Source organism: Manacus vitellinus, unplaced genomic scaffold (genome assembly GCF_001715985.3).
Source record: "Manacus vitellinus isolate BGI_N305 unplaced genomic scaffold, ASM171598v3 scaffold_44_pilon, whole genome shotgun sequence".
In the NCBI taxonomy this organism is placed as follows: domain Eukaryota; kingdom Metazoa; phylum Chordata; class Aves; order Passeriformes; family Pipridae; genus Manacus; species Manacus vitellinus.
Genome location: NW_021940565.1, coordinates 3,020,598 through 3,047,569, shown reverse-complemented (window position 1 = coordinate 3,047,569; position 26,972 = coordinate 3,020,598). Strand labels below are relative to the sequence as shown.

The window sequence follows — 26,972 nt, the reverse complement described above, 5'->3', positions numbered from 1 at the left end:
GCACCCATTACTTACTTGAGAATTGCTCCTTTCAGGAACTGGGCCCAATCCATCTCCAACCACAATCACTAGAAACCTTCTTCCCAGTATCCACTGCCATTTACTCAGACTACAACAACCACTTCCTTACGCTTCAGAAGTGGCAAAGCCAGTTTTAATGCTTGTCCTACAGGTGCCCTTCACGAGTTTGATTTTCAGCCACAAAGAACTCCTGAACTTCACTCTGCACCACAAATCATCCTTCAGCTACATCCTGTACTCCTGTATCCCACTCTGCTCCCAGCAAAGCCCCTGCCAAAATTCCCACCAAGTTTAATAGTGCTGTCTTATTCCCCCCAACTCCTAACTGAGGTTAATTTCTTTTCTCCAAGCATAAACAGAAACCAGCAGGTAAAAAAGTTTTGTCTAATGTGGCACTGAGGCTGTGGAATTTACTCCCATGTGAGAATGGCACAATAAAGTCATTTGTTTAAAAGTAAATTGAAAACATTCCAGTCCTCTCAGGCTTATGACTATTAGCTTTAGTTTCTGCACAGCACTGTAGAATGTCTGGCATCAAAGACACTTTGTACATTGCACTGAACTTGCACTGGACACTGTTAGTGGACCATTAATCACTGCAAACAAAGATCCTGTGCAAACACAAAAAAGCACTGGTTTTTCACATGTTCAGCATGGCCCAGCAAAGGTTAACACCGAAGCTTGCTGGATACTGCACATTTTGAGACATGAAGTGTTGACAAGGCATCTGAGAGGGTGCAGATTTCTCAATTGATAATTACATATTCCACATTAAACAATTCTTATTTGTGCCCAATGCTGTCTAGAATTAGACACATACCTCAGCATAAACTGGCACAATTTAAATTCAGATGCCTATAACTGCATGTACTCCTTTACACTCACATACAGATACCACGTGTGAGTGCAGGGTCATGGGTTAGTGGCAAGAAAATCTACAAGGATTCATGTGATCCAAAGTTCACATGAACCACATCAACCACTGCTGAAGAAAGTGAAGGTTTATGTGAGATGTGAACGAACAAATCAACTTACCCGAGGGAACATGCCTGCATGTTTAGGAGAGCTGGAAGAGGAATAGGAATTGAACCAGTACAAAAACAAAAAGACCTGAAAGCAAAAACCAGTCAGTGGCCAGGGAAGCAGTAAAGGAGGCACAGAGGAAGAACCCTGGTCTGAAATCACAGGTTGTATTTCAGGGTGCAATTTACTGATAACATCAAAGGAGAAAGTGCTGGGTCACAGGAGCATGCATTACTGCTTCCAGCTCCTCATGGCTGTCATGGGCAGCTTCTTGTCCTCCAGACCAGAGCAGGGGAAAACCTGAGTCATCAGTCCTGAAGCTTGCTATTTGACATGATGGTTTCCATTGGTTTTCTCAGAGCAAAGTATTTTGGCCACCAAGCTTTCACAGACAAAAGTTCTTGCACCAACTCAGGTGCAACAAACCTTACTGTATCATCATCACTCTTTCCTAACCAGGGCAGGAGATGTGAAAGGAGGCATTGAGGGAATAAATTGCTACCCTCAAAAAAAAAAAAAAACCAACCAAACAAAAAAACAACACTGTGCAGAATCTCCTAAAAGTATCATGGATATACACCCATATTCAGTCAGCAGCTCCACTCCATGGAGTGGGTGTGGAAACACAGCATGAAGGCACCAGCATGGTACCTTCTGTGGAACAGCGAGTGCAGTGCCCACACTCAATAAAATGGCAAGAAAATAGATGCAAGTACAGGCTTGTTAGTCAAACCATGACTGAATGCAAGGCTTTTGAACATACTTCTAAAGAAAGACTTCAAATAAAATTTAAAAAAAAAAAAAAAAAAAGAAAAAGATGGCAGAGCATGCCAAACTGATTTTTCTGACTAAGGGAAACTTGACAGGTATTTGGTTCAGCAAAGTGACACCCTTAGGAGACTGGCAAGTAAGTTTATAAAGATGAATATTAATGAAAGATGCAGTAAAACAACTCTCTAACAGATAAATAAATTATAATCTAGGAAGAAGAACTAGCAGCCTTGAAGGATTTCATCAGTGTCAAAGGGATCAGTCTTACTGAAATAAAATAGCAAACTCTTGCCAGTTAAATTTGATTCTGCCCATAAGACAGAATTGTGAGGTAGTGTCAACACAACGGAAGATTGAACATTGTCCTGGAAGACACAGATAACTTCAAGGACTGGAAAACCAGAAAAATAATAGCTATATGCTGACAGACTAATGACAGTTGCTGTGCTGGACCGGGAGCTCATCAGTTAGCAATAACAAGGGAAAAGAAAGCCCAAAGACATCTAACTAGACATCAGATAATTCTGAGACACTGGTGTGATGTGGCCATGAAAAGAGCACATGTGTTGGTAGTCTCTGTTAGGAGCAGTGCAGATCCAAGAGGGAACACCATTTTGTACAGTACTGGTGTGATCTTGTCTGAGTCACTGATGGAGGGGACCACAGGCCTTCCAGTGAGAGACAGCACTTGACACTACCCTTGTTTCCAGGGCTGCTGCACTATTTCCTTAAGAGTCAAATGAAACTGCATGTCGAGAACAAGAAGATTTTATCACCATTGCAATGAAACTGCTTCTCAACCTCCACAGGGTAGATCAGTGCAGCCTTTGAGAGCTCTCGACAGTTAAATTGAAATAACTCTGCATCTTATATGAACTACATGGCTCTCTTCCTTCCTCCCCCACAAGATCCTTGTCCATATTCCAAACCATACTCCCCTGTCTCCGAGCTGGAAAGGGCTCTGCATCAGCTCTCACATTAAGCTTGGGAGTATATCTGGTAGGAAAGAGAGAAGATATTTGGGCAGTGGTCTCCAAAAACTCCCATGTGCTCACTGATTATCTCAAAGCTGCTTCTGCTGCTTAGTGGGCCTGGGAAAAGAGGAATATGGCCTTAGGAGAAGACTTCTCTTAAGCCACTGGGCTTGGAAACTCTTGTTGGACCACTTTGTTCATGAGCCTGGAGAAGCACTGCATGTTCCACAGGTCTGTGCAGAGCGATTTAGGGAGCCTCATCAGGCTAGAGGAGAGAAGTGGTGTAAGGAAACAACTCCTGCCTTTCCAAGCATGATTTTCCCATCACTGTCTCCAAACTGGAGGATCAGTGCTCTGAATTTTCACCTTATGTGAGAAGAGCATGCAGTTGAAAAGGCAGGTAATAGTTGACTACAGATCTTGATGGTCCCATGGGCTGCTGGTTACAGCTTCCAGGTAATGGAGAAGGGGAGGAAAAACTTCATCCAAGACCTTAAAATTAATATTTAAAGTGATAAAAGCAAGTTGAACTGGAATATCAGTACAAAAGACACTTGAGACAGTCACCATGTCAGAGACAAGTTTCATCCAACAGAATGTTGCTTTAGAATTATTGGAGGATCAAATGACACACTTGAGGATCTGCTATTCCAGCTAAAACTCCATATCCATCTAATGAAAACTTTTGGGGTGTTTATCAGAAGGGGAATGGTAGAAAGGGGTGAGAGAGAGGTGAACTCTTTAAAATGTAATTTATTTTCCAACTACCTTCCTTTCATAAGAAAAAAACAAAAAAGAGTTCATCTTAAATTACAGGCAAGCTCTCTCAGCCCCAGAAATTCATCCTACATGTTGATTAATGGTCAAACTACTAGAACTTTAGCATGAAAAATGGGCTAGGCTTCAACTGAAAATTGCCTGTAGCTAATGATGCAGTGGAATGAACATTTTCATTCCAGCTAAACCATTCCTGTTCCTGTAAAAATAAAGAAATACAATCTTGGGTTATGAAAAAGACTCAAAGAACTCTGCATACTTATTGGCTTAAAATAATGCTAGGCATCTTAACAAATCTGTAAATATAGAATATATTACCTGTGAAGTCAAATATACATATAACTACATACATGTACACGCAGACTATAAATACCCCTAAGTGAGGTCAGGGAGCAGAACAGAGGTTGGTGTCCACAGCCCAGAACTTCTCACATACAAGTGCATTACAGAGTTACTGGATTTTAACATAGCTCCTGACTCCAGCTCAAAAATTTGAAATGTAATAAGAAAACCCCACAAGGAAGTGCAGCATCTGCCTGGCGAGGCGGCCGACACAGGCAGGACTTGCCCGGAGATCTCCCTGTGGTTCAGCCCCTGGCGCCATCAAGTTGGGCTTGAAATCAAAAGCCATGGAAGGAGGTAATTAAAAGGGACTCTGCACCACTCTGCTGCAGCCACCAAGGAGGGTGGGAAAGGATTCAGAGGTATGTAAGAGCAGGATACATCTCTCCAGCTTTAGTGATTTCCATTATGGAAACACAGAACTTCACAGCTTTTAACCTTTATGCCACTGAAGTCAACTATCAACCTTCTTTAAAATTACAGTTTCAGCGCAAATCCAGTTTGCCTGATGTCAAGAGCACATCCTCCCTAAGCCACAAGTAAGGTGCAGAGTCGATAAAGCACCACAAGGTAGAAAGCTGAGCAGTGATTGCCACCAGCACTTCTGCTGGCCAGACCTGTGATTTTCAAGGCTACGGAACTCAGTGAGAGTGTGGGGGGGAGGCCACGAGGTTCAAACCATCCTGCTGGCTGCAGGAACAATTATTAAAAGAAATTAAGAGAAAAGTCAGACCCCAGAAGGAGCACAAGACACTGTGTTCCAACTCTAACCAGCTGAAGGAAAGTTTATATAAAAACAATCACTTCGTTAGTGACTCATAAGGAAAGAATCCCTGAGCTTTCTTCAGGGAAACCCCAGTAAATAACATGTCTAAAAACACATGAAGATGGTGTTGTCTGTTCTGTTACAATACTCAGTCCACATGATAAAGCCTCTGGCAGCAGAACAACGCACTGAGCACAGATCTTTTTGGGAAACCCAAAAACCAGTAAGAACTGCTGTGGCTGCTTGCAAAGTCTGCCTCGTATTCCAGCTCTTATATGATATGTCTGATGCTAACTGGAGAGAAGTGGGAAAGTAATGGTTTTTGTTACAGCACTAGAAAGTGTTCCTTTGTTGACTACATGCAGGTGCACTCTGAAGATAGATAAATGCCTGGATTTCAATGCATTCTGCACTGTTTAAAACTAAATGTTAAGGACTCAAATATTCTGCCATACTACACCCAAAGACACTGAATGAAAAGCTCGCAGCATGCACAGCCTCTCAGGAATATGTTATCAGACACACAGCAGGATGGGCAGTACTCTGTCCAAGTCTATGAGGAGTTTTTTCTTTTATTTTTCTTATTTATTTTTTTTTTTAATTAGCACAACATTTTGGAAGCATGTTGTGTGTTTTTAGGCATATCTTCCAGCAAGAGACTTTAAACTCAGTACAGTAAGTTCATAAAAGTATGAGAAGTCACAGAGGTTTTCCAACAAATGACCAGATCTGAACATTGTGACAGCTGAACTTAGATTGACTAAAAAACTCTGCTGTTGGAGATTCCATGTAGGAATATTAACAAAAACATTCTGTGTCAAGTCGAGTTTACGTTCTGTAGCAAAACCTCTTAGTTTCTGCAGATGTCCAGGAGGATAGAGTGGAAACTTGGGAGCAACTTCTTAGCAATTTTACCTCGCTCTCTGATGAGTTTTTAGCTTGTTAAGTGTGAAGGTGAACACAGGTTAATTTGCACTGGAAAACTCTGCATCCCAAAGTTATTCCTTTGCATACTGAACAGATCATGTTTTAGCTTATGCTGCTCCCCATATTCTCAGCTGCTGTAGAACCATAGCAGACTCCAGAAACTTTCCAGGATATAGCCAGAAATTTGTCAAGAAAAAAAATAGAAGGTTGAAAGCATTAAATAGTCATTCCCAAGGGACTGTGAAGTTACCATAGTAAAGCAGTGTTTTTACCAAAATGCTCAGTAACAAAAGCAGTAGCATCACCAATATTTGAACTGTAATTTTCCATTGTCAGTTGGGCGTTGAATTTGGAAGGAATGGTGTGTTTGTCACAACCTCTCAGGTATTTGTGACTATGGTTTAATGCTCCTCTACAGATAATGAAACATGTTTTACAAAGAGCTATGAAACATCAGTCTAAAAGCCACTGATACTGAAGAAGCATGAGCTTCTCACAGAAAATTGCAGCTGCAAATAAGGTATAAGTAACTGCTTTAAAAAAGGAGCATTTTTTAGGTCAAGTAAACCATTCCAACATCTGAAATGTTGGAATTCAACCAGATTCAACTAGAAAGAGCGTAGGCAGGAAGACTTTGCCTGAAAATCCAAAAATGCACAAAAGATAAACAGGTCACACTGAAAGCCTCACCAGAGAAAAGATGTGTATTTAAACACTTCATTGTAAATTTGAGTTTCCTTGCTTTACTGCTATGTTGCCCAAAGACAACTGCCTGAGAATCTGGCACTTCCAGAGACACACTGTCGATGAAGGGAGAGTGAAGTAGTCTAACAGCCAAGAGATCCAGACTTGGAAGGAATAATCACGGATTATTCTAGACACAGACTCCTAAAAATGCAATTCCCCAGTGGGAAACGCATCAGAAAAAATCTAAATTTTGATGAGAAAATGTTGATAGTTATGTACACTAAAGGAAACCCATCCAGCATCCCTGAGCAAAGACACCAACCAGGGTTCTTTGAAAACACACATTCATTCAGCCTTGGGTACAGTCCTTTGAAATAAAAGGATGGAGAACTTCATATGCGTGCTTATACCTAGGATAGTTCACAAGGATTACTGATTTAAATCACTTGAACAACTGACCCAACACACCCATCTGAACAATTTTCAATCATACTCTAAGCTGAAGTGGTTCCACCAGGTAAGGACAGACACAAATGAACTAATGTCAAATTTTAGAGAGGAACTAAAGAGAGTCTGGGAAATAATCAAAACAGGAGAATTAATCACCTTTGTCCCTAAAAGACATGTAGATACTTAAAAGATGTTAGAGTGAGGTATTTTTAAAGAATAAATGTCCTTTGCTGGTCAGACTAGTGACAAACAGGTAGTTTGCCCCAAACCCCTCTGTTTCCAGAAGCATTCAATGGTTACTGACAAATCTTTCACAAAAGACTCAGGACACTGTCCTGTAATTATCCACTGATTCTCTCATGTTGTTCTTTGACTGCAAGGAATGATGTTCTTACTCTTGGTTTATAAAATGGGATCCTGGTCCTCAACTGTAGCTTCCAGACAAATAGTATCTGTTCACAATATTAAAACCAGCTGCTGGAATGGCATCATGCTGTGGCTTACAAAAGACACTGTACACAGACGATGGAACCAAATAAAAGAAAGAGGACATGGGCAGAAATCACAGCCCCAGTCAGACAATGCCAGGACTGCTTCTAGAAAAGGGGAACTTTGTTTCAGCAGAACACTAATCAGAGTACAGAAAGCGCAGAAAAAAACCAACAGTCCCCTGTAAATGCACAACGCTAAGGACAACACACCCAGTCACAACAGGTGAATGTCTCGCTCTTCTAGAAGCTGATACCATTGATTTCCCCATGCCTATCTTCCAGCCTTTCCATGACCTAGGCTGGCTGCAGTTAAACCATTTCTGAACACGTGCATTCACCCATCAGGTAAAGAGGTATTTCCTGCCGAGCAGTTTATAACAAAGAGCACAGAGAGAGAGTTAATGTTTTCAACCAAAGGCCACATTGGGGCTGGGAAACAGGTGGGACAGGAGCTGAGGAGTGACTGCAGAACAGGAACACGTGACATCATGGAAGGAGAGTTACGTAAGTGGAGACTGCAGCTCCAGAATGGAGGGTTTTACACACGTAACATGGGACTTGATTCTGACTTGGCACATGGAAAGTAGTTATAAACCTATCTCCACAAAACAAGATTGGTAGGAAAAGTTAAAGAAATCCAAGATGAGTTATGTGTCAGACTAGACATCGCATATCTTCATTTTAGTCCAAAATGGAGTCAGGAAAAACAACTCTCAGTTTCTCCCCATCATCTTGTTTTCTCTTCTAAATGAGAAAAAGGAGTATCTGGCTGTTCACCAGCTGCTCTCCACCCTCATGTCCAATGACTACATTTCCTGTTACACTGTAAATGCTATGGAATGGTGAGCCTGGTGACATTTTTGGCAGCAAAAATATGTTTTGAATATTTATTTACTCCTAATTACTATTCAGCAGTAGGCTTTTGTGCAATTACTGACTTGGAAGACAAGGAAGATATTTTAGGGTTGTCCCAAAGGCTTGTGATACTTGTGTGTTTCCCCTACTGTTCAGTCTCTCTCGTGGGTGACCCTATTCTGTTATGCTAAAGGGACAACCAGACCTTTCCAACTGCAACTATTCCAAGACCTGGAGACACAGGGACTCCAGCTCTTTGGAGTCCAAAGGACCTTTCTGGCAGAGATTTGTACAGCACAGCCCAGAAGCACCTTCCTCTCCGCCAGCCAACTCTCAGCGCTCATTGACCGGGGCTGGGAAAGCATCCTTACAGGTTGGACACCTTCACTGCACCTTCCCCAGGGCAAACCTCACAATGGCCAGCATGGGGCTGATACTCACACTCCATGATCTGAAACTTCACAACCAGAGAGCTTTCACATTCCTGCAGAGCTTCAACAAAATCCCTCATCAGAGTGGAAGTAGTACAAAAAGTAGCTGCACCATAAAGAATGAAGAATTTAAAAATATTTTCAATATGCAGATGCCTTGCCAAAAGCACAGTAAAGAGCCCACCGTGAATACATAACAGAAATAAAAAAAATGTTTGCTCATTTCTAAATTTCCTGGAGTTTGCTTAATGTCAGCAGCCCCATTTAAGAGCAGAAATGTAAAACCCTGTGACAGCTCTTGAACCCCCAACCCCGATCAGCAGTTACCAGCTTCACCAGGACTGGTTTTGAAATCATTCCGTCTGTCAGCCTGCATCTTGTTACAGTCAGGGCAACTGATGCAATCCTATGAATCCTCTTTTTCCCTATACATTTTTAACTCTCTCGTGCCAGCAGTTATTTTACTCTCACAAGAACGTGAACCAGGGCTGCTCTGTTTCTCGAGGAGCATTTGGGGAACAAGGTTTTCGTCTAGTTTTTGTTTGAACTAGTAAATATTTAGGAGAACAAGAAGATAGTTTTTATGTGAAACATGTTTTCACATCCTTGAAATAGTGAGGCAGTGAGGAAGGGACTGCAAAACAGCCTGCCATTTCCTTTCCTCCCTGTGTTTTGGACTGCTGTTGACCCAGCATGTGTGCGCATGCACGCTCAGCCCCTTGGGCTGCTCCTTTACACCGTGACTGCCTTGTAAAATCCAACTCATCTGTTCGAAGCAATGACTGAAACACTGTCTATAAAATTATGGCATTTTTCCCACTTGAAAAAAAAAAAAATTAACACTTCATTTAAAAGTTATTTTTAAACCTAGTTGGCCTGAAACCAATTTTAGTCATAACTGAAGTGGATTCTTCTTTTCCTAGACTTCAATGCCTTCCTTTTCTAAAATACACTAGTTAAAAAAAGTAAACCCAGTAAATGCAGAGTTTACACTTCTGTCTACACTGCTTTGCCCTCTGACATATCAGCAGTTTGCTTTTCAACAAACCCAAACAAGTCTTTATTTTTTCTAGTTTAGGAACTTCTCCCGAACACAGACTTGAGCAATCCCAGAGCAGAACCACTCACTTCCAGTTTGAGTCTGGCTGGGGCACTGGCAGAGCATCATCACAGCCAGTAACTGGCTGAGTCAGAGTTTATGTCTGGGAGATAATTAAAGCCCCTTCAGAAACATGGCTGAATTTGGAAAAGAAAGCATCAGAGCTTTATTCCAATACTGATGGCTTCTGGCACTACACCTGCATTTACATGGTAATAGCCAAGCATGATATACATGAACTGAGAGCAATGTTGTCATATATGTAGGTAGAATAGGAGTATCCTGACTTCACCACGTTCCCATTTTTCAGGACTGTCTCAAGAGACAGTAGGACATCTGGACTCCTTAATGAAGTAGTTGATCTGGAATCTGGATTTAGTAAAACTAACTCTCCTTAAAGAAAAAAAAGAGAGAAAAAGAACGGCTTCAATCTAACCAATTAATATGTCACCAAGATGTATTTTAAGGAATAACAGGCAAACTGACCTGACAGGAAGAGTATTTTCCTTCTCTTTCCAAAGGAGACTCTGTTTTTCCTAAGAGGAAATTCAGACTAAATTACACTGACTTTATATTCAGTGAACATTTTAATGCACATTGTCTGCACTGTGACAACTCTGAGATGTGAATATAGGACTTATGCAGTTCAGTTCTACACATTCTGCAAAGGGTATCAGCAAGCACAGCAATGCAAAATAATCAGAAGGCAAGAAATTCATAGTTACTTTATCCGTAAAAAGTAATTTAAAGAGATTTTCATTTTCCAAGTTGAAGTTCCTCAAGTCTGAGCTCAGCATTTAAGTGTTTGATCCTTCAAATCAAGCAGAAATTATTCACTAACTCAGAACTTAATGATGCCAAAGGAAAGGTAACCTTTTATAGTAAGAAGTGGCATTTTGGGATTTTGATTTTTTTGTTGTTGTTGCTGCTGTTTTATTGCTTGAGTGCCAAGAGATTTGGAATCAAAATTTCCTAAGGACACAGCATCCACCTAATCTTTTAACCTAACAAGGTTAGAAGTTCACTGAAGACAGACTTCGTGAGAATGGTACAGGTTGAGATGTTTTCAAACAGCAGTATGTGGACGGCTGTTTTGAGGGGATTCATGAATTTTTTTTTATAAATGAGGGTGAAGAAGATGCACAGGGGAAGCAGCAAATCCACAATGGTGTCTTAAGACAGTCAGAAGCTCTCAGCTCCTCTGTCTCCAGTACCTGGACTGAAGCTACAATGCCCTGCATAACTCTGGGCAATTCTGCCCTCTTCCTCTGCACAAGGCTGTGGAGTTCAGTGTTAATATTAGTGAGATGTGGCTTGCCAACATGTGCTTGCTGAATGAAGTAGGTCTCCATTACCTCATTCGACATGACCCTTTGCAGATTTTATCCAACAAAGCTTTTGAAGATATATTTATCTTTAACCATGTGAGAAATCTCACAGTAATGACTGTGCAACAATAAAATGTAAAAATAAAAATTATTATTAGTCTGCTGATGATTATAAGCCCTCTTCACTTCCCTTCCTCCCCTTTTTCTTAGGGATTCATTACTCCAATGTTTATTTTTACTTTTGTAAATCCAAGAGTGCAAAGCTAAAGGCAGAAGTATAAAAGCAGCCACAGTCTGAATGGATGGGTGAGTACAGGATCTTGACAACTGTACACAGGACAGGATGCACAGTATGAATGCCCCACTGGGCAGCACTAGGAGGAGGGTTACAGCTCTGGTAGCAACCCAGGAAATCTGTACCAGGACAGTCTGGAAGGATTATGCAGTTTTGTAGCATAAAGTTGCATAAGAAGCTGTGAGAAACCATCATCAACCTCCATCAGCCATTCCTCTCTTCTCCTGACCTGTTCTCAAAAACTGTCTGGCCACCTCTCAGGTTTACTCATGTCATTTTACATGCCACCAGTGCAGAAGAAGACTGTGGGATTTGAGCTTCCACAGGCAGCTGCAGGTTAGTTCATTCTGTCTAATTGGGATATGTAACCTCCAGACTCCAGCATGAATGACCTCTGTGAAAGAGAAGGGGAGGGTAGGGAGGTGCACAGATGAAGATACAAGAATCCTTACAAGGAAGGAACTGGGTCAAAGAGAAGGATCAGGATGGTTTCCTGGAGATTTCTTTTGGAGTTACCTTCTGGCTGACAGCCTGAGCCAGAGGGAGAATCTCTCTGAACCTACAGCAAGAAATGCCCTTCCTCAGAGTGAAAGAAGAGCCAAGAGCTCTCCAATCCTCACATCTCACAGGTTTGCCCTATACCTGCTTACGGGTATCCTGTCTTATGCCAGCAGCTAATTCTGTCAGATGCAACAGGTCCTGACCTCCCAGGGGTGCCCCATAGCTCAGGGCTCTGGAGAACAGAGCTAGTCTGAACAACTCCTGACCTCCAGACTCGGTGTCTGCCAGTCCCAAGAGCTCTCCAGCATCCCATCCATCCCCATTTCCCTGGACAGAGCATCTACAGTCCAACCTCCCTCCTCTGAGATCAGACCAGCATCCACTGCAGCAGCAAAGCCTTAAGTCAGCATGTCATAAAGAAACATTATAAACACTTCCTTGACATTTTAGTGTACACAGCTAACATTTACATTTCACACCGCCTCCTATGTGAAGTCCCTCTATCCATGCCATCAATACACCAATTCTCTTAACCCCTCCCTATCCAACACTAAGAGCCCCTTTTCCCAGGCAGGTCAACAAAACAGAAGATTTTTGGTGCTTCTGAGCCCAGCCACTGTGGAGACAGACATGGTCAAAAACTGGTTAAAAATGCAAAAATTAAAAGCAGACAGAAATTACCAACCTTTAGAACATTTAAAACCCACCTGGGTCTTTCCCAAATACCCCAACAGCTCACAATGAGATGCTATAGACAATATTTCAAAGGTTACTTTCAACATTTGCTGTGAAGCATCTTTTGATGCTCCAGATTCATCTTCCTATGGGTTAATATACCAAAAGAGGAAAGGGGGGGGGGAAAGGCACAAAAGCTGTATAACTCCTTTCCGAGGTCTGACAAAATCTCTCTGCATCTTATTCCAAAGTGTGAGATGTGCAATTTCCATTCTTAAGCTCAGTAAAAATGGCGTAAAAAATCCTGGGAACCGCAGTATTATTCGTTTATCAGATCAACATCAGCAAAACTGTCTTTTTATGTGCTGCTTACTTTCAAAAAAACCCTACCATGCATATTTCAGTTCTCCCTCTCCACACCCCACACCCTTCTGCTGCTGTCCAGCTGGAACACATCAAGGGTCTAGAAGCCAAGTCAAATGTTGACCCCACCCTCCTCCATCCATTTTAAGGCACCTTCAAAGCCAGTACACTGATCTAGTTCAGCTTAGCCAACAACACCAGCAAATCTGTTATTTAAGACTTTAGTGCTGGGTTTTTATAACTGCCCATTAATACAAGCTTTGATGTATGGTCAAAAAACCCAGCTGTAATGAGTTTCACCAGACTGTAGTAACCTTTCCTCAGAAGGTCTTTATTACTATACCTTCATAATCTTTGGGCCCAACACTTTTATAGTATCATTCTTACTGAACCCCCTTAAAAAGCAACACTCAGCAACACTTAATACTTTTCCTTCCCCAAAATTAAAACAAAGGGTACATAATAGTTTTTGTAGAAGACACTTTTGCACTCCCATTTTTCATAGCAGTTTGCTGTTAAGAGCATGCAGGTAATAGCTGTGTGAACCACAAGACAAACCAATTTTCATGCCAAAACCCTTGTGACAGGATAGAGAAGTAGTTTGTAAAAGGACAACCAACTTACTTTGTTGCTCCCCTTTGCAGGATGCAGCAAGGAGGAAAGAGGGGGGAAAAAAGAAATATTAGATACATTTATTTTACATGCATTCAGCCTAACTTGTACAGTTCTGGAAATGGCTCAAACCAAATGAGGAACTGACTCAGGGAACATTCACTGAATCCCGTAGTTAGAGAGCTTCCAGGGGAACACAGGACATTTGCAAGGGATTCAAAACATTCAAAATGTTTTCCTCTCCACACAAACATTCTGATCCCACTTTTGCTTCCTTCAGTGTCAGTCAGAACAGCGCCTGGGAAGTCAGTGGACACTAATATGAGAAAGAAGAAAACGAGGCCTGAAGTGATCTAGGGATGGGATGGGAGCCAGAGGGATTTTCATGTGTTGGTAATACTGAGCTTCCAGTACGCAAAGCAACCCACTAAACATGTCTGCTGAGCCCTGCATGACAGCCACTCCCTGCAACTTGCCAATGAATGGAAAGTTTCATGATCCAAAGCTTTTTTAAAATGCAAATATTGAATTTGTAGATTAGTAATAAAAATAAGGAGGAGATGGCATTATGGGAGGGGGGTAGGGAGGAATGGACAGTGCTAGCAAGGTAGAGCGTGCAGAGCAAGTTACGACAAACATCTGTGCTATTATTTTAGTTTAATTGTGAGTTTTGCCATGAGCTGGCATGAACAGTGTATATTTTACAGTGGGAAGCCAGCCAAAATAAACACCAGCCTACAGTTGAGAAATAGAGTCTGGAAAGGTTAGTCACAAAGTTGTAGTCATTTGAAAAAAAAAAAGGAGGGTTTTGGATGCATCAGTCCAGAAAGCCTGCAGTAAAGTCAGCTGGTAAATGGATATCCTGTTTCAAAGTGAATTGGCCACAGTGTGATTTATATCAAGAAAGCTGACTTGCATATGGGTTGGAAAAATAAAAACACTGATTCATTGCTATCCGGGTGGCTGTCAAAGCCCACGTCCTGACAAAAGTAAATCGACTGTGGCAAGGAGAGGTGACTTGGCAAACTGCAAAAGAATTCAGGGGCTCATGGAGCAACACTAAGGGGTGATCAGAGATAGTCAGCAAGAGAGTGAATATATGAACATGAGTGTGCATCGCCATGTGCACAGGCCAGGGAAGGCAGGCAAAATTAAGCAACAAAAAGGAGCAAAGGGGTGATATATGTCCTTTAATATATTAATGAGATTTGTTTAGGCAAAAATAAAAATTATACATCTACAAGCCTGGACTTAGCTTACAGGATTAAACTAGCAGCTGAGACATCATATTAGTGGCAGCAAGTACTGAGCCCCATTACTACTGCAATCAATGCAGCACTACTAAAAAAAAAAACCAACAAAAAACAGCAGAAAAATGAATATTCTTAGTTGAGAGATTGGTGAGAATTTAGAACAAATCTCTCTAATTCAGTGACAAATTCCTACTTTTCTTGCCACTGCAGAAGGAGCCCAGCTAGGGGCAATGGCTGTGGGTTTTACACCAGGTCCTTGCGGACGAGCAGCAGAGCTGCCAATGAAAGCATCCAGCTCCACTTTCCCGTTCCCGGCTGCGCACACGCTCCGGCAGCTCCAGGGAGCAGGCCAGCCCACGCTGCAGTGCTCCAGCTCCACAGCAGTACCCATCTATTTGTCATTTCTAAGCAGCAATTTTTCTACTGCTGGTGCCAAAGCCTCGGATACTCAGAAGTTCCCAGCTGTGCCTCACACACGAGAGCGAGCGAGAAGGTCAGTCTGGGAAGGGGCTTGGGCACCTCTTTGCCTTTTTACCTCCGGGATCACAAAGCTGTGGGGAAGCACTGGAGTAAAAAGTTGCTGCCATTTCCTGGCACTCTCTCATACTTAAAAACACAGCCTCTAAATCTTCGAAGGTGAATAAAAGACTGAGGGTTGGTTGTCTTTAAGCCTTTTTTGTATTGTCAGAGGAAGGTGTGAAACTGAGAAGCATGCATAGGACTCGAATGAAACGCTGCTCATTTTTATTTAGGTTCCACTGGAGCTTCTAAGGTACCTGGGGCCTTTTAGATTCTGCTTTGCAAAATTCAAAACCCTAACAGCAGACTCACAGTCCACATTTGGACCTCTAGTCCTGTAGGAATAAAGCTCTGGAAGACTAGAGTAGCACTGAGCATCTCTCCTGAACAGCTTGATAGACTACTGAGTGAATTTCAAACTACAGGGGTTTGGAACAATAATATTCACTCTTTTTATAATGTAAAGATAATTCCAGCTCAAAGGAGAACTTTATTTTGACTTCTTTCTACTTCTGTCTATCAAGGAAGTCTCTCATCTTGCATCTAAGACTCCTTTGACAGACCAACTTTAAACAAAAACAAGAATTCTTTGTAAACATATTTTGAATACCAAGTATTTTTAGGGGAAAGGGAGAGACAGGAAGACAGAAGAGAAGTTTAGAAATCCAACTAGTCTGTCTTATTTAAGGATAAAGTAACAAATATATGAATTATGATACAACCATCACAGAATACAAGATTAAACCAGAGGCAGCAACAGGCTTTTTGACATCATCATTAAAACTTGAGTAAGAAAAAACCAAAACAATACAATATTTTGTTCCTAGTAATTAATTAAGTAACTTCTCACAACCAATCCTTGAAAAATTACTCCTGATAGTCTTAGGTAGGAACCAATCTACTGGAACAGGCAACATACTGAAAAGTCAGCAATATTTTAAAATTTTTTTAAAGGTCTCAGATACCTGGTAGGTCTCCTAAATGAGTATTTTCACTACTCCTTAAAAAAAAAAAAACTATCATCATCATCATAATCACTGTTTATTTCTATAATAATTGGAAAATCCAGCAGTTCAAGGATTTCTTATTTATCTTCTGATGGTACCCATGAAACCTGGTATGAAGAGAGGAAGCTGAGGCTTGTTTGCTTAAATAGCAGCAGGAGGAGATGCAGACAGAATTGTACTGGAAGTCATACAGGCATCCCAAGTATAAAGGAAATATGAGGAAGAGAAAGATGAACAGAGAAGACAGCAGAAGACCCTGAACACAAGGGACCATGGAAAACAACCAGGAAGAAGGACAAATTCCATCAGAATCAAAGCATCGTTTCTCCGAAATCTTCCACTGAAGGAATCCAGCACATCAGCAGCCTGACAGCAGAAAGGTGAACTGTGCAATAGAGAAACTCCAAAAGCTCCAATGACAGGATTTTCCTGTTAGTCAGCCTTCCCTCTGGATACATCTCCTCAAACCTTCACTTGATGTAAAGCATCAAGAAATCTAGGTCCAAAAAATATGAAATGGTAGCTGGACATGTTCCATTTCCCAACTTTCTGTCATTTCTGGTGAATTAATAGAGGCTTTTTTACTGTATCCTGTTCAATTTGCTTCACATGATGATTAGCTGAGTAAAACAGCCCTTGGAAAGGTTTAGCACGTGTTTCATACACAAAAAGCATGCAGCGAATCAGTAAAATAAATATACATGATTGCCTGGAATGCTTCTGTCAGTTCTGTAATACAGAGCTTGGGGGAATAAACTCTTCAAAGCACATCTTTACCTCTAGAAAACATTAATAGAAACAATGAAGCTCAGGAAACCCCAAATTGCTCAACGCTTTTACTACACAGATCCAATGAAAAACATGTTGGAAGGTTTGGTTTGTGGTTGCTTTTTTTTTCCTGCATTGAGGTTTGACGCACAAATTGATCTTAAAATATTTCATTATGAATATTTCGCAACTGCCACAGACCAGCGCAATGAAAAGGCTGCCCTTTCTTGAGATATCTGCAGACATGGTGTTTTCCCAGATGATACAATTGTGTTTTCTGACTCAAACAGAGCAGCTACTGGCAAACTAGTGAGCTGTTTAACTTACTGAGGATTTATCAGGATAGACACCGGCTCGTAGCAGAGATGCCTTCCAGCTATCCACCTCCTCTTGGGAGTCACACGCTAGCTCAAGGAAACGGTAATCCTTGTAAACATTCCTAGAACAAAGAGCACCACATTGTAAAACTAGCATTTTACTACTCTGTATCATGCACACAGCATTTTAAATTAAAAATCCTTTGGGGTCAGAAATTACTTGGTAATTGTTTTGGACAGCAGAGTTTATGAGACAGGTGCTTGTTTAATAATTACATGGAGTACTTAAAATTATCTTAGAACGCTACAGCACAGCTCTGGAAATAATAATCATCTAAAAGCACCATGAAACTACTTAAAATCAATTTTCCTGCTTTTGCCAAAGCAGAGCATTTTTAGGGAAAAAAGGCTGTTGTGATGCAAAGGACAAACACATTAGACATGCCAAAATAACTGCACAGCTTGTGACAGATTGTTGCTGTAACCAATAAATACCAAAATAATTACTGATACAACTTGTTCCCATGTTAAGTCCTTTGAGCGCATTATGTGCCCTTTTTAGCTTTTGGACATCATTAGTAAAAGAGAGAAAAAAAAAAGTAATGATAATCAGATATTTTAAACAAACAAAACAGACCTCTGATGTCCATCATCATAGTAAGAAAACTGGGACACATTTAAATAATACCTCTTGCAGGTAATTCAGATAATGAGATGAATACAAGGAATCACTTAATGGAAGAAAAGAGAAAAGAGGAAAAATACGTATATAGCAAGGTGGTACTTGAAAATTCTCCAATAAACAGAACAGATTTTCCCCTTACGGTTTAGCCATTAGTTTCTGAATTCAAATTCTGTACACAGATCTGATCACTGTAAATTTGTCAGCCAACAGTCTTTTTAGGAAAGGCTACAAGCTTAGCTGACAAAGGTTAGGAAACCACATTTTGCTGGATCTTAAAAGTTGCACAAGAGTCAACCTTCCATTAAAACCAGACTGTTCTCTTCCCTTAGCAAACTATGGAGGAAGGGGTTGGTGGAGATCACTCTCAAAGACAGCAATGACAAGGGGATGCAACTACAGAGGTCATTTTTGCCACATATTTTGAGGGGCAAAGAAACTGAATACGCATAGAACCAGAAAATAAAGCTATTATTGTCACTGCCTAGACAAATTTCTTTAGCATTTGGGGACTGGTGGGATTTCACTGTCACACTGCTGGAACACAACCGAGTTGAAGTAATTCCCACTCACAGAAGTGCTTCTCCCTTACCAACAATGTCACCAGGCAGCTCATAGCCTTGCTTTTTAGAGAGAGTTTCAGGAAACAGGTAAAAAAAGTGTAATTGAATCTGAGCACGAACCAGCCATGACACCTAATCATTAAATTATCAGCCACGAAACCACAGTATGGCAGCCAGAGCACACCCACCTCTGAAGAGAGAGACATCAGGTATTTTTAGCAGGCTTATAATTTGCATTCAAAACTGCAAAACAATAAAGGACATACTCAGATTTCCATATGTTGGTGATGTAATTCTCACCAATTTCAATGGCTAACTCTGAGCAGTCAGCACCAGGTTCACACTACTCCCTTCAAGAATCCGGACTGGAGATGTCACCGGAGCAGGTTTCAGTGCTGGTCAGAGGGGCACACTCGCACTTCCTTCCCAGAGAAAACAGCCCACAAGGTCACAGAGAGACATTAAAGGGTCAGATCCCACAGTTTAGGCAAAACCACTGACTGTATGAACGACTGAAAGCTCTATGGATTTTTTTTTTATTGATTAGGAAATTTAAAATTAATCCTTTTTCTTCCCTGACTCCGAAAGTACTAATCCTGCCTTAATGCAAATAACAGCCTGGATGACCTCCTCAGATGTCATTACCTTAAACTGATGACAAAACACCCAAATTTTATTCAATTTGCAATATTGTGAAACTCTGAGTCAACATTTGCTGAACAATACAAAGAACTCAATTAAAAAAAAAAGAGAGAAGCATAATGAAATTGCCAGAAAAGAAAATGCTTTAATTTATTGTTAGGAGAAGCTTGTACTGAGATAAGCTTTTTGGCTAAGTTAATGAAGCAGCTATAACTCTGAAAAAATAGGAAGCTGAAATGGTGAAATGGTACTCTCAGAAAAGATGACTAAAAATAACAATAGAGCAAATAAAGGCTGTAAAACATAGTGATAGGGAAGTTCCAAAAACACTTATCTGCAAGAGCAAAACAACATGACACCAGCTTGTAAAAACATTGTTCCAGGACTGTCATGTCATATATTATACTTTTTGGCATTTTGTGACTTGCTACAACAAGCGTAGCTGTACGAGCAGGGATTTTAGGCAACCGCTTGGTACAGGAGGAGCTGACAGTCCTGCATTCCTGCCTCTGTATCAAGACTTTTCCTAGGTCTAGAGACACCTCATGGCCAAGCAGCTGATGCCTCCAGCTGTCTAAGGCCCTTCTCCCTGTAGTATCTGAGAGCTCCACAACTTTAGTGGAGCTAATTCTACTCCACTGCCACAGGCACGACTTTCAGCACATGAGAGGAACCGAGGGATGCACGCCCTGAGCCAGAACTCATAGGAATCTTACAGTAAGGGATGCTTGCCTCTCTTAGTAGCTTCCTTGCTACTAGACTTCCTCTGCCATTCTTTCTTCCAGAAAGGCTGATAGGCACAGGAACTTTTCAAATGAAAAAAAAGAAAGCCAAAGTAACTTCTGAAAAAAGTGTGTCCTTTTTCTGTTACCAGTGGAATCTTACAAAAACATATTAACATGTTTTACTCATTAGGAATCCACTGGCATCTCATGGAAAGCTGTAAAAACGTTCTTGAAAACAATTCAGATTTTCTGTTTTCTTCTCTCTCCCACTTCTTAAAATTGCTGAAGATATCAGCACAGAAACAGTTACTACTCAGTCCTCACCTACCTACTCCATATGGAATACTGTGAAGTCATGTTCTCATTGTCATCTCTATAGCAGCTAAATGGGATTTTATACATCAAAGAGAATGATAGAACACAGGATACCAGAAACCAAAAGGATGAGCTCTCAACGATACAAATCTTATTGATATTTATAACCTAAGGGACTTCAGAAACAAAACAGATACAATAAATGGGAACATGCCTAGAAGTATTATTTCTGTGTAATATTTCCCTTGAATATTTAACATTTTTTAAATGTGAACATAGAAATGGGAAAACTGTGCAAAGTTATATGCATATACCACATTGACCTACCACTTCCTCCTGTAGAGTCTCACCATTGTAATTTTATATCATGCATAATACATGAAAATATATCTATAGTGGCACTACTGGAAACCAACATAATATTGCATTTTTCCAGAGCGAAAAATACAAAAGGTTACCATTTGTTATCTGCAGATTTTATTATAGTCTAGATAAATAAACCTCAACTTGGAACTGCATTCCAGAAAAAATACAACACAATTGCTTATGGAGATGAACAGACAGTTGGGCTAAAAGCATCAATTCCAATTCCAGAACGGTTCCACAGTCAGTACACACCTTCTCTTGGCCAAGCCCATTACTTCAAAGTCCAGCAGACCCCCAGCTGTAACTTTGCTTACCCTACAACTTCTTCACTTTATTAACACCTTGATTTCCAGCAGACTGAATTCCTTTCCCCCACATGTTTCATGGCCTTGCAGAAAGGACCTTTACATTGTCCATAGGTATTTCTTTAACTCCTCCTATCACAAAAGAATCCTAACAGGACAGGAATAAGGTACTTGAAAGTGCACAAGAGGAAACAGAGAAATACAAGATAAGTTTGAAGACTGAGCCCAGCTGCAAGTGACTGTTCCACCAGTCCTGAAGCCTGGGCTGTCAGCACTGCACAGAAAAGACTTGACTGCCTATAAACCAGCAGACCTATACAATCCAGGACCAATAAGTGAATGACACACAACTGAAAATCACAAAGAGAGAACTTTCTAGTTGCCACAGTGGAGGCAATTCCAGTGGGTTTCCCTCTACAGTGGTTGCACATCAGAACTGCTGCTCTCTGAGCACACACCACTGCTAGACATCAAGATGGATTGTATCTCTTGTCATTTCTTACTACTAAGATAAGGTTAAACAGTTATCTCCAACAAACCTGCAAAGATTTTAAGGGCAACCACTGCAGGCACATTACAAATCCAGTTGACACGTGTGCACATATATTAATTCATATCCACATATTAACCATATGCATAGACAGCTTTTAGATTGCATTGGATCTGCAACATTTTAATAGACAGAGATGTAGTGTGTGTGCATTAAATTTCCTTTTATAGAGAGAAAATACAAACCAAGATTAATTGAAAAAGGTATTTATTCTTGCCAATACGGGAGGAGACAGAATAGCCATTACACAGCAAAGATACTGGTGATTTTTTTCAGAATTGAGCCCATAAACTACTTTAATCCTCCAAAGAACACAAACCTACATTTAACTTCAGCAGTTGCACTGACACAAGTGAAGCTACTCACAGATTAAAAGATAAAGGAATATATTCTTTTACAGGGATTACAAAAAGCTGTGCTTATCTCAAATGATTTATTTGGGAGCATCTGATCTTTTTATTAGGATGGAAGCAGATTTGAAATCAACATTAGAAATCTAGAATCAAATGCAAATTGGCCCAATTTTATTCCATGAAAAACACAAAAAAATCAATTCTTAGATATTTCTTATTTAATTGAAATTGAAATAATACAGAATATGGGTTTCATAAATAGTCAGCTCAAATGAAAAAGGGAGAAAATAACAGAATCTAGATACTCCAACTATCAGCAAAGATAACCTTAGATGAAACTCTATGTTCTCTACTTATTCAATCTGCAACTCCACTTTGCACACTCTGCTTATTCAACCTTAGTCTACCATTTTAGACACCTATAATTTCACAATGGCTGGTTTGAATACATGCACTATTTTTCAAATAGAAAAGATCTACTAGAAGCTCTGTAAATCATATACTTTGAAGAAACAAAAATGGCCATCTGCTCTGAGTTAAGAGCAATGACTAACATTTTCTATCAAGGCGTACCATTTCAGATCACTCCAGTGTGAATGGTAATTAAAATTAATTACATGTGTCTCTGAAGATCTTTTTTTCGTAATATCCTGAAAAGCCAATGAGACAATCTCTGAGGCAATGCCATGAAATTAACATTTAAGGATTTTGCCACCTAACTCATGGGAGTGCTCTCCCAAAAGTATAAGGATCTTTTCAAGTTCATGCACCCAAAACACACACAAACCCACACGATTTTAAGGTGAAAATGAACAGAAGATATGCTGATCAGTATATAGACAAGCCTTGGCAATGAAGTATCTCAAGTCCTATATGTAACCCAGAACAGAAATGCAGCCAAAACTAACATCACATAGGCCAAAATCCGCAGTAGTAACAGTGACTGACACTAAAATATTCCATAACTCCCTGGAGAAGAAGGTTTGATGCCTTTCGTGGCGAGGAATGGAAGCCTGTTTGGGAAGCTGCCTTGAGGCCACACAGACACAAAAGCTGCCCACAGCTGTCAGTCCCTCCTCACACATGGAGGGAGCTCAGCTCCTGCTCCAGTGCTGCCCTTTGCTGGATGGGGCAGTGGGACCCAGACCTCTCTGAGTTACTGTCAGCAGGGAAGGTGAAGCTGTGCTGGGTCAGATTCACCATCCACGGCTTAGCCCACGCTTACAACACCCATGTGTCTGCAAGGCACCACTTCCGTTTCAGATCCCACACAATCACTTTGGGAATTTTCTTCAAGTACAGTGTAACTTCTATATTTAAGGTATGGGTTTGGCACTGCATCTTCCTTTCTCCAAGAACCCCTTTTTGCTCAGTAATACCAGTTTTAAAGCTCAATACCTGCACCACCTATCCACCACACAATCCTTTATTTGTCATGCAAAGAACACTTGTCAATAATGGCAAAAAGAAATATTCCAGAAAAAAAAAGACCCAACCTTTTTCTTTTTTTTTTCCTTTTCTTTTTTTTTTTCTTTTTTTAATGGAATGGACTTGAGGGGATAAAGGCTAGCTATTCCTTGGGTTTGTATATTTTTCCTGTTCTTAAATATTGTACTCTCCAGCATCTTAGAACTTTGTTTAGAAATGTTAGCAGCTTTTTTGCTGGATTAAGTTTGTGGGGCTTTTTAATTAAACAGATTCTCTTTCTTCCATTTCGAACAGAGAGGGCTCTGAATAGCTTACAGTCCAGCTCTTCCTGGGGCTTAGCTTTCTGAGTAATTCAAAAACAGTAACTAAACATACATCTCATTTTAGGCTTTATCCTTTAGCCTGGCTTCTATCCAACACCTCCTCTGACCCGGTCTCCTTTCACTAGTTGCCTTTATTTTGGCTCTTGCCCAATTTCCCTTATATATGGATAGCAGTTAACCAGTTGCTGTCCATAACAAGAAATCCAGGATTTAAAGCTTTAGTGCATTTGGAGTTCCAGAGACAATTTCTGCTCCATCCCCTTCTAGAGCAACACTCAGCCAACAACATGCACCCAAAATATAGTCCTCCCTTTCTCTTAGCAAACACAATGTCCTTTCCTCGGTCCTGTTAGATGATACAGTTTCTTGTGCAATATGATTCCTGACAGAGTGTACTCAGGAGTTAGTAGCTAAAACTCATCATCTGGCAGTTCTATTTTCAGTCCTATTGTGTGCCCTCAGAACTGCCTTTTGATCACTCTCCTCTGGACATTCATCTGTTTGTCACATTAAGGATCTGTTTCTACACCGAGTCTGTCCCAGACAGTCAGCTCTCGAGCAGGGGTGGTAGGTTTTTTCCCACTGCTTTATGATTAGTGAGGGGCATTTAGCTCTCAGGAACCTACTCTTGAGAGGGCAGAAAGGAACAGCTCCGTGCTTTGCATCTGCTCCTCACACCCCCCTTACCACAGAGGTAAAAGAAAGCAACACCGTTACTCCATTTCATCTGAATCCTGGCTGGGCGGGAAAGTGAAAAATAGGGAGAGCTGGGGGGATCTTCCTCTGCAAGGAAGGGTGAATTTCACACACCAGTTTCACTTCTTTGGCTCCAAGGGAAGGGGTGAGTCTGAAGAGGAACAGAGAAAAATCAGGGACTCTCCATCAGGTGACTCTTCCTTATTGTAGGGTTGCTACTCCCAGTATTGGTAGGAAAGGCTTGAAAATTCCCCAATTCGACAAACTCTTCAGCCAACTACCATTTATAACCACAAAAATCTTTACCTAGTAGAATCTCTTCTCCCATAAAAGAGAAAGAATTCATCTCTCCAGAGCTGGAGAAGAGGTGGAAAGGAAGCTTTTTCTCTGCTTGCAGCAAATGAAGACAGTTTTGCTTTTTTTTACTCATCACCTTTGCTTTACTGAAAAGGGAAGTAGTATTTAGATGGGGTTGTAATACAGTAATACAATTTATTAACAAATAAATCAGCATAAAAGTGCAACTACTCTACTGCACCAACAAGAGATTACTTCAGGGAAACCGAGAATCTAGAAAAATAGTGCCATGTGCATCCTGTAGTCAGCAGGGCAAGATCATGAGAATAAATGACTGCTTGCCCTTCTTAATTAGGGAGAGATGGAACTGTTGCATAGATCTTAAAGGGAGGCACATTTAAGACCAGAGATCCTGTCCTGGGTTACAGTACTCAGTTAACAGAAAAAGCAGCAATCGTGAATAATTTTTAGGGGAAATACATGGGAAATAGACAAAGCATTTGGAATGAAATCCTATAAGGAAAGTAAACTTTCTGGAATGGGCAGAACTTGTTTTGTTCGTTCTTGAACTCTGCACAAGAGTCTTATACACTTATCAATGAGGACATCACAGGTTAATGTGCTGATTGTGAGTAGAAACATTGAGAAAATCCTCCCTCCTCCATTTTTAGCTCTGCCTACGGAAGTCCATCAGTGGCTACCCCTACATGGCTTCACATTATGTTCTACAGCAGTAATGCAAACTTTCTTTTTTTTCCTATAGTTTAATTATTTTTAAATACTTTTAATGTGTTTGATCTCTTTTCCAGTCTAAAAAAAAAAAACTTGCCAGCAGTTTATTGTGTAGGAGAAAAGATTATTAACACAAAATAGCACTCTCTTGACAGCTTTAAGTTTAGACACACATTGCTTGAACCCACAGCTAAACTTCAGCTGCTTAAAGGCAGAATCGTGTAGATGGACATGGCCAAAAATTACCCAGGAATCACAGGGCACTCACTCTACTTTACTTTGTTTTCATATCTAGCACTTCTAAGGTAAGTAAACTAGAGGAATCCATCTGCAAAGGTCTTCCATAGTGTCTATAAATTAAGTAGATAGGCTACTCAAAAACTTTAAACATATTAATTATTTTTGATGAAAAACAAACCTAATCTCCTGTTCTTTAACCAATGCTCTATCTGTTTCAGGCCAAAAGCTTTCCTTTTCCCTCTCACTTTTTTTTTTTTTAAGGTTTAAATAGAAAGTAACAGGAAAATAATTTAATTATTTCACAACACAGCCTTTTCATAAACACACAATTATGTTCATTTCATGAGAATTTATCTTCACTGTGAAATCAATCGTCACAGTCTCCATTTACTCTACATTACCCAGTCACATTTGATTCCTGTCAGAGAACTGTTGACTTCTGCAGTAAATCAAAATGACAGATACTGTTAAGTTTCCTTCTGCATCTATCCCCAGGTCTCAGCTAACTCAAGATGGTTTTTCCTTCTATGCAGTGAAAGGAGTATTTTCCTGGTAACTATATTTTAGAGCTGGAAAGGTTTTCATAAATGGAAAAAATGCAGTGCATAATCCAGGAAACTATTGAAATGTACAGTATCAGAAACATATGGCAAATACCTATGCAGTGAGGGGCTGGGAATGAAAAAGAGAACAAGTTTATTAAAATCCTTCTCCTAAAGGGATTTTACTTGGAAATTAAAATAACTTAATTGAACATTAAGAAAGTTTGGACAGTCAAGGAAAAAAAAATGCTGCAAATTATGGGGGGGGGGAGAGATACAGAATAATCTCCATGCCATCATGGAAGCTGGAACATGATTTTGCCTTTGTTCTTTAACAATCTACATCTTTAATAGCAAAATGCTTCCATAACCAGAACCCTCAGTGGGCAAACTCTGAAAGCTGATTTCTTTCTCAGTTGCTAAGGTTTTTTTAATTAAAAAAACAACCACTCCACCACCCCCCAACAAAAAAAACCCCAATCAGAAAATACATTGCTTTTTTACATGAATTTTGAAAGGCAAACCAAATTCACACACATGCCTCCATCAGAAACCAGGAATCAACAAGTCACCATAAAATAAAACAACAAGACTCCTTATTTCAACATATCTTTATCGATTCCCTGTTTTAGTTTCCCTAAGAATCTGGGATAGGGGAGAGAGTCTCTACTCGAGAACCAATATTCCTGCTTCTACTGACACATCTCTGAATTGAGGAGACAGTGGAAAGTAATACTAATCTTGTTTTGACCAATGTGAGCCAGCAGGCAGAGTTTTAGAAATATCAAAAATCAGCTGGTTTACAGTAACAGCGAAATTGTTGTTGTAACTGGAATTCAATAAATATTTCTTCAAAACCAACTTCTGCCTCCTTTCAAGCTGGAAGATTGTCTCCATGAACTGCCTCTCCTAAGGCAAAGGTATTTTGTCATCATACTGCTGTGCTGTCATGTCTTAACAT

At 40.3% G+C, this 26,972-nt stretch overlaps 1 protein-coding gene across 10 annotated transcripts in view; it reads right to left on the bottom strand.

The window, feature by feature from the left end:
- Positions 1–26,972, bottom strand: part of DNM3 (dynamin 3) — a 169,806-nt gene that overhangs the window by 37,140 nt on the left and 105,694 nt on the right. For 7 of the 10 annotated variants that reach the window (XR_003916052.1, XM_029962280.1, XM_029962274.1 and 4 more), the window contains 2 exons: positions 17,263–17,374; positions 13,401–13,412 (listed from right to left, as the gene is read on the bottom strand). Coding sequence is in view for 9 of the 10 variants with exons in the window: in XM_029962280.1 (XP_029818140.1) it covers positions 13,401–13,412; positions 17,263–17,374 (124 nt within the window). In the remaining variant the exon portion in view is untranslated. The remainder of the gene's footprint in view (positions 1–13,400; positions 13,413–17,262; positions 17,375–26,972) is intronic. The other 3 variants (XM_029962282.1, XM_029962276.1, XM_029962281.1) reach the window with 1 other exon arrangement.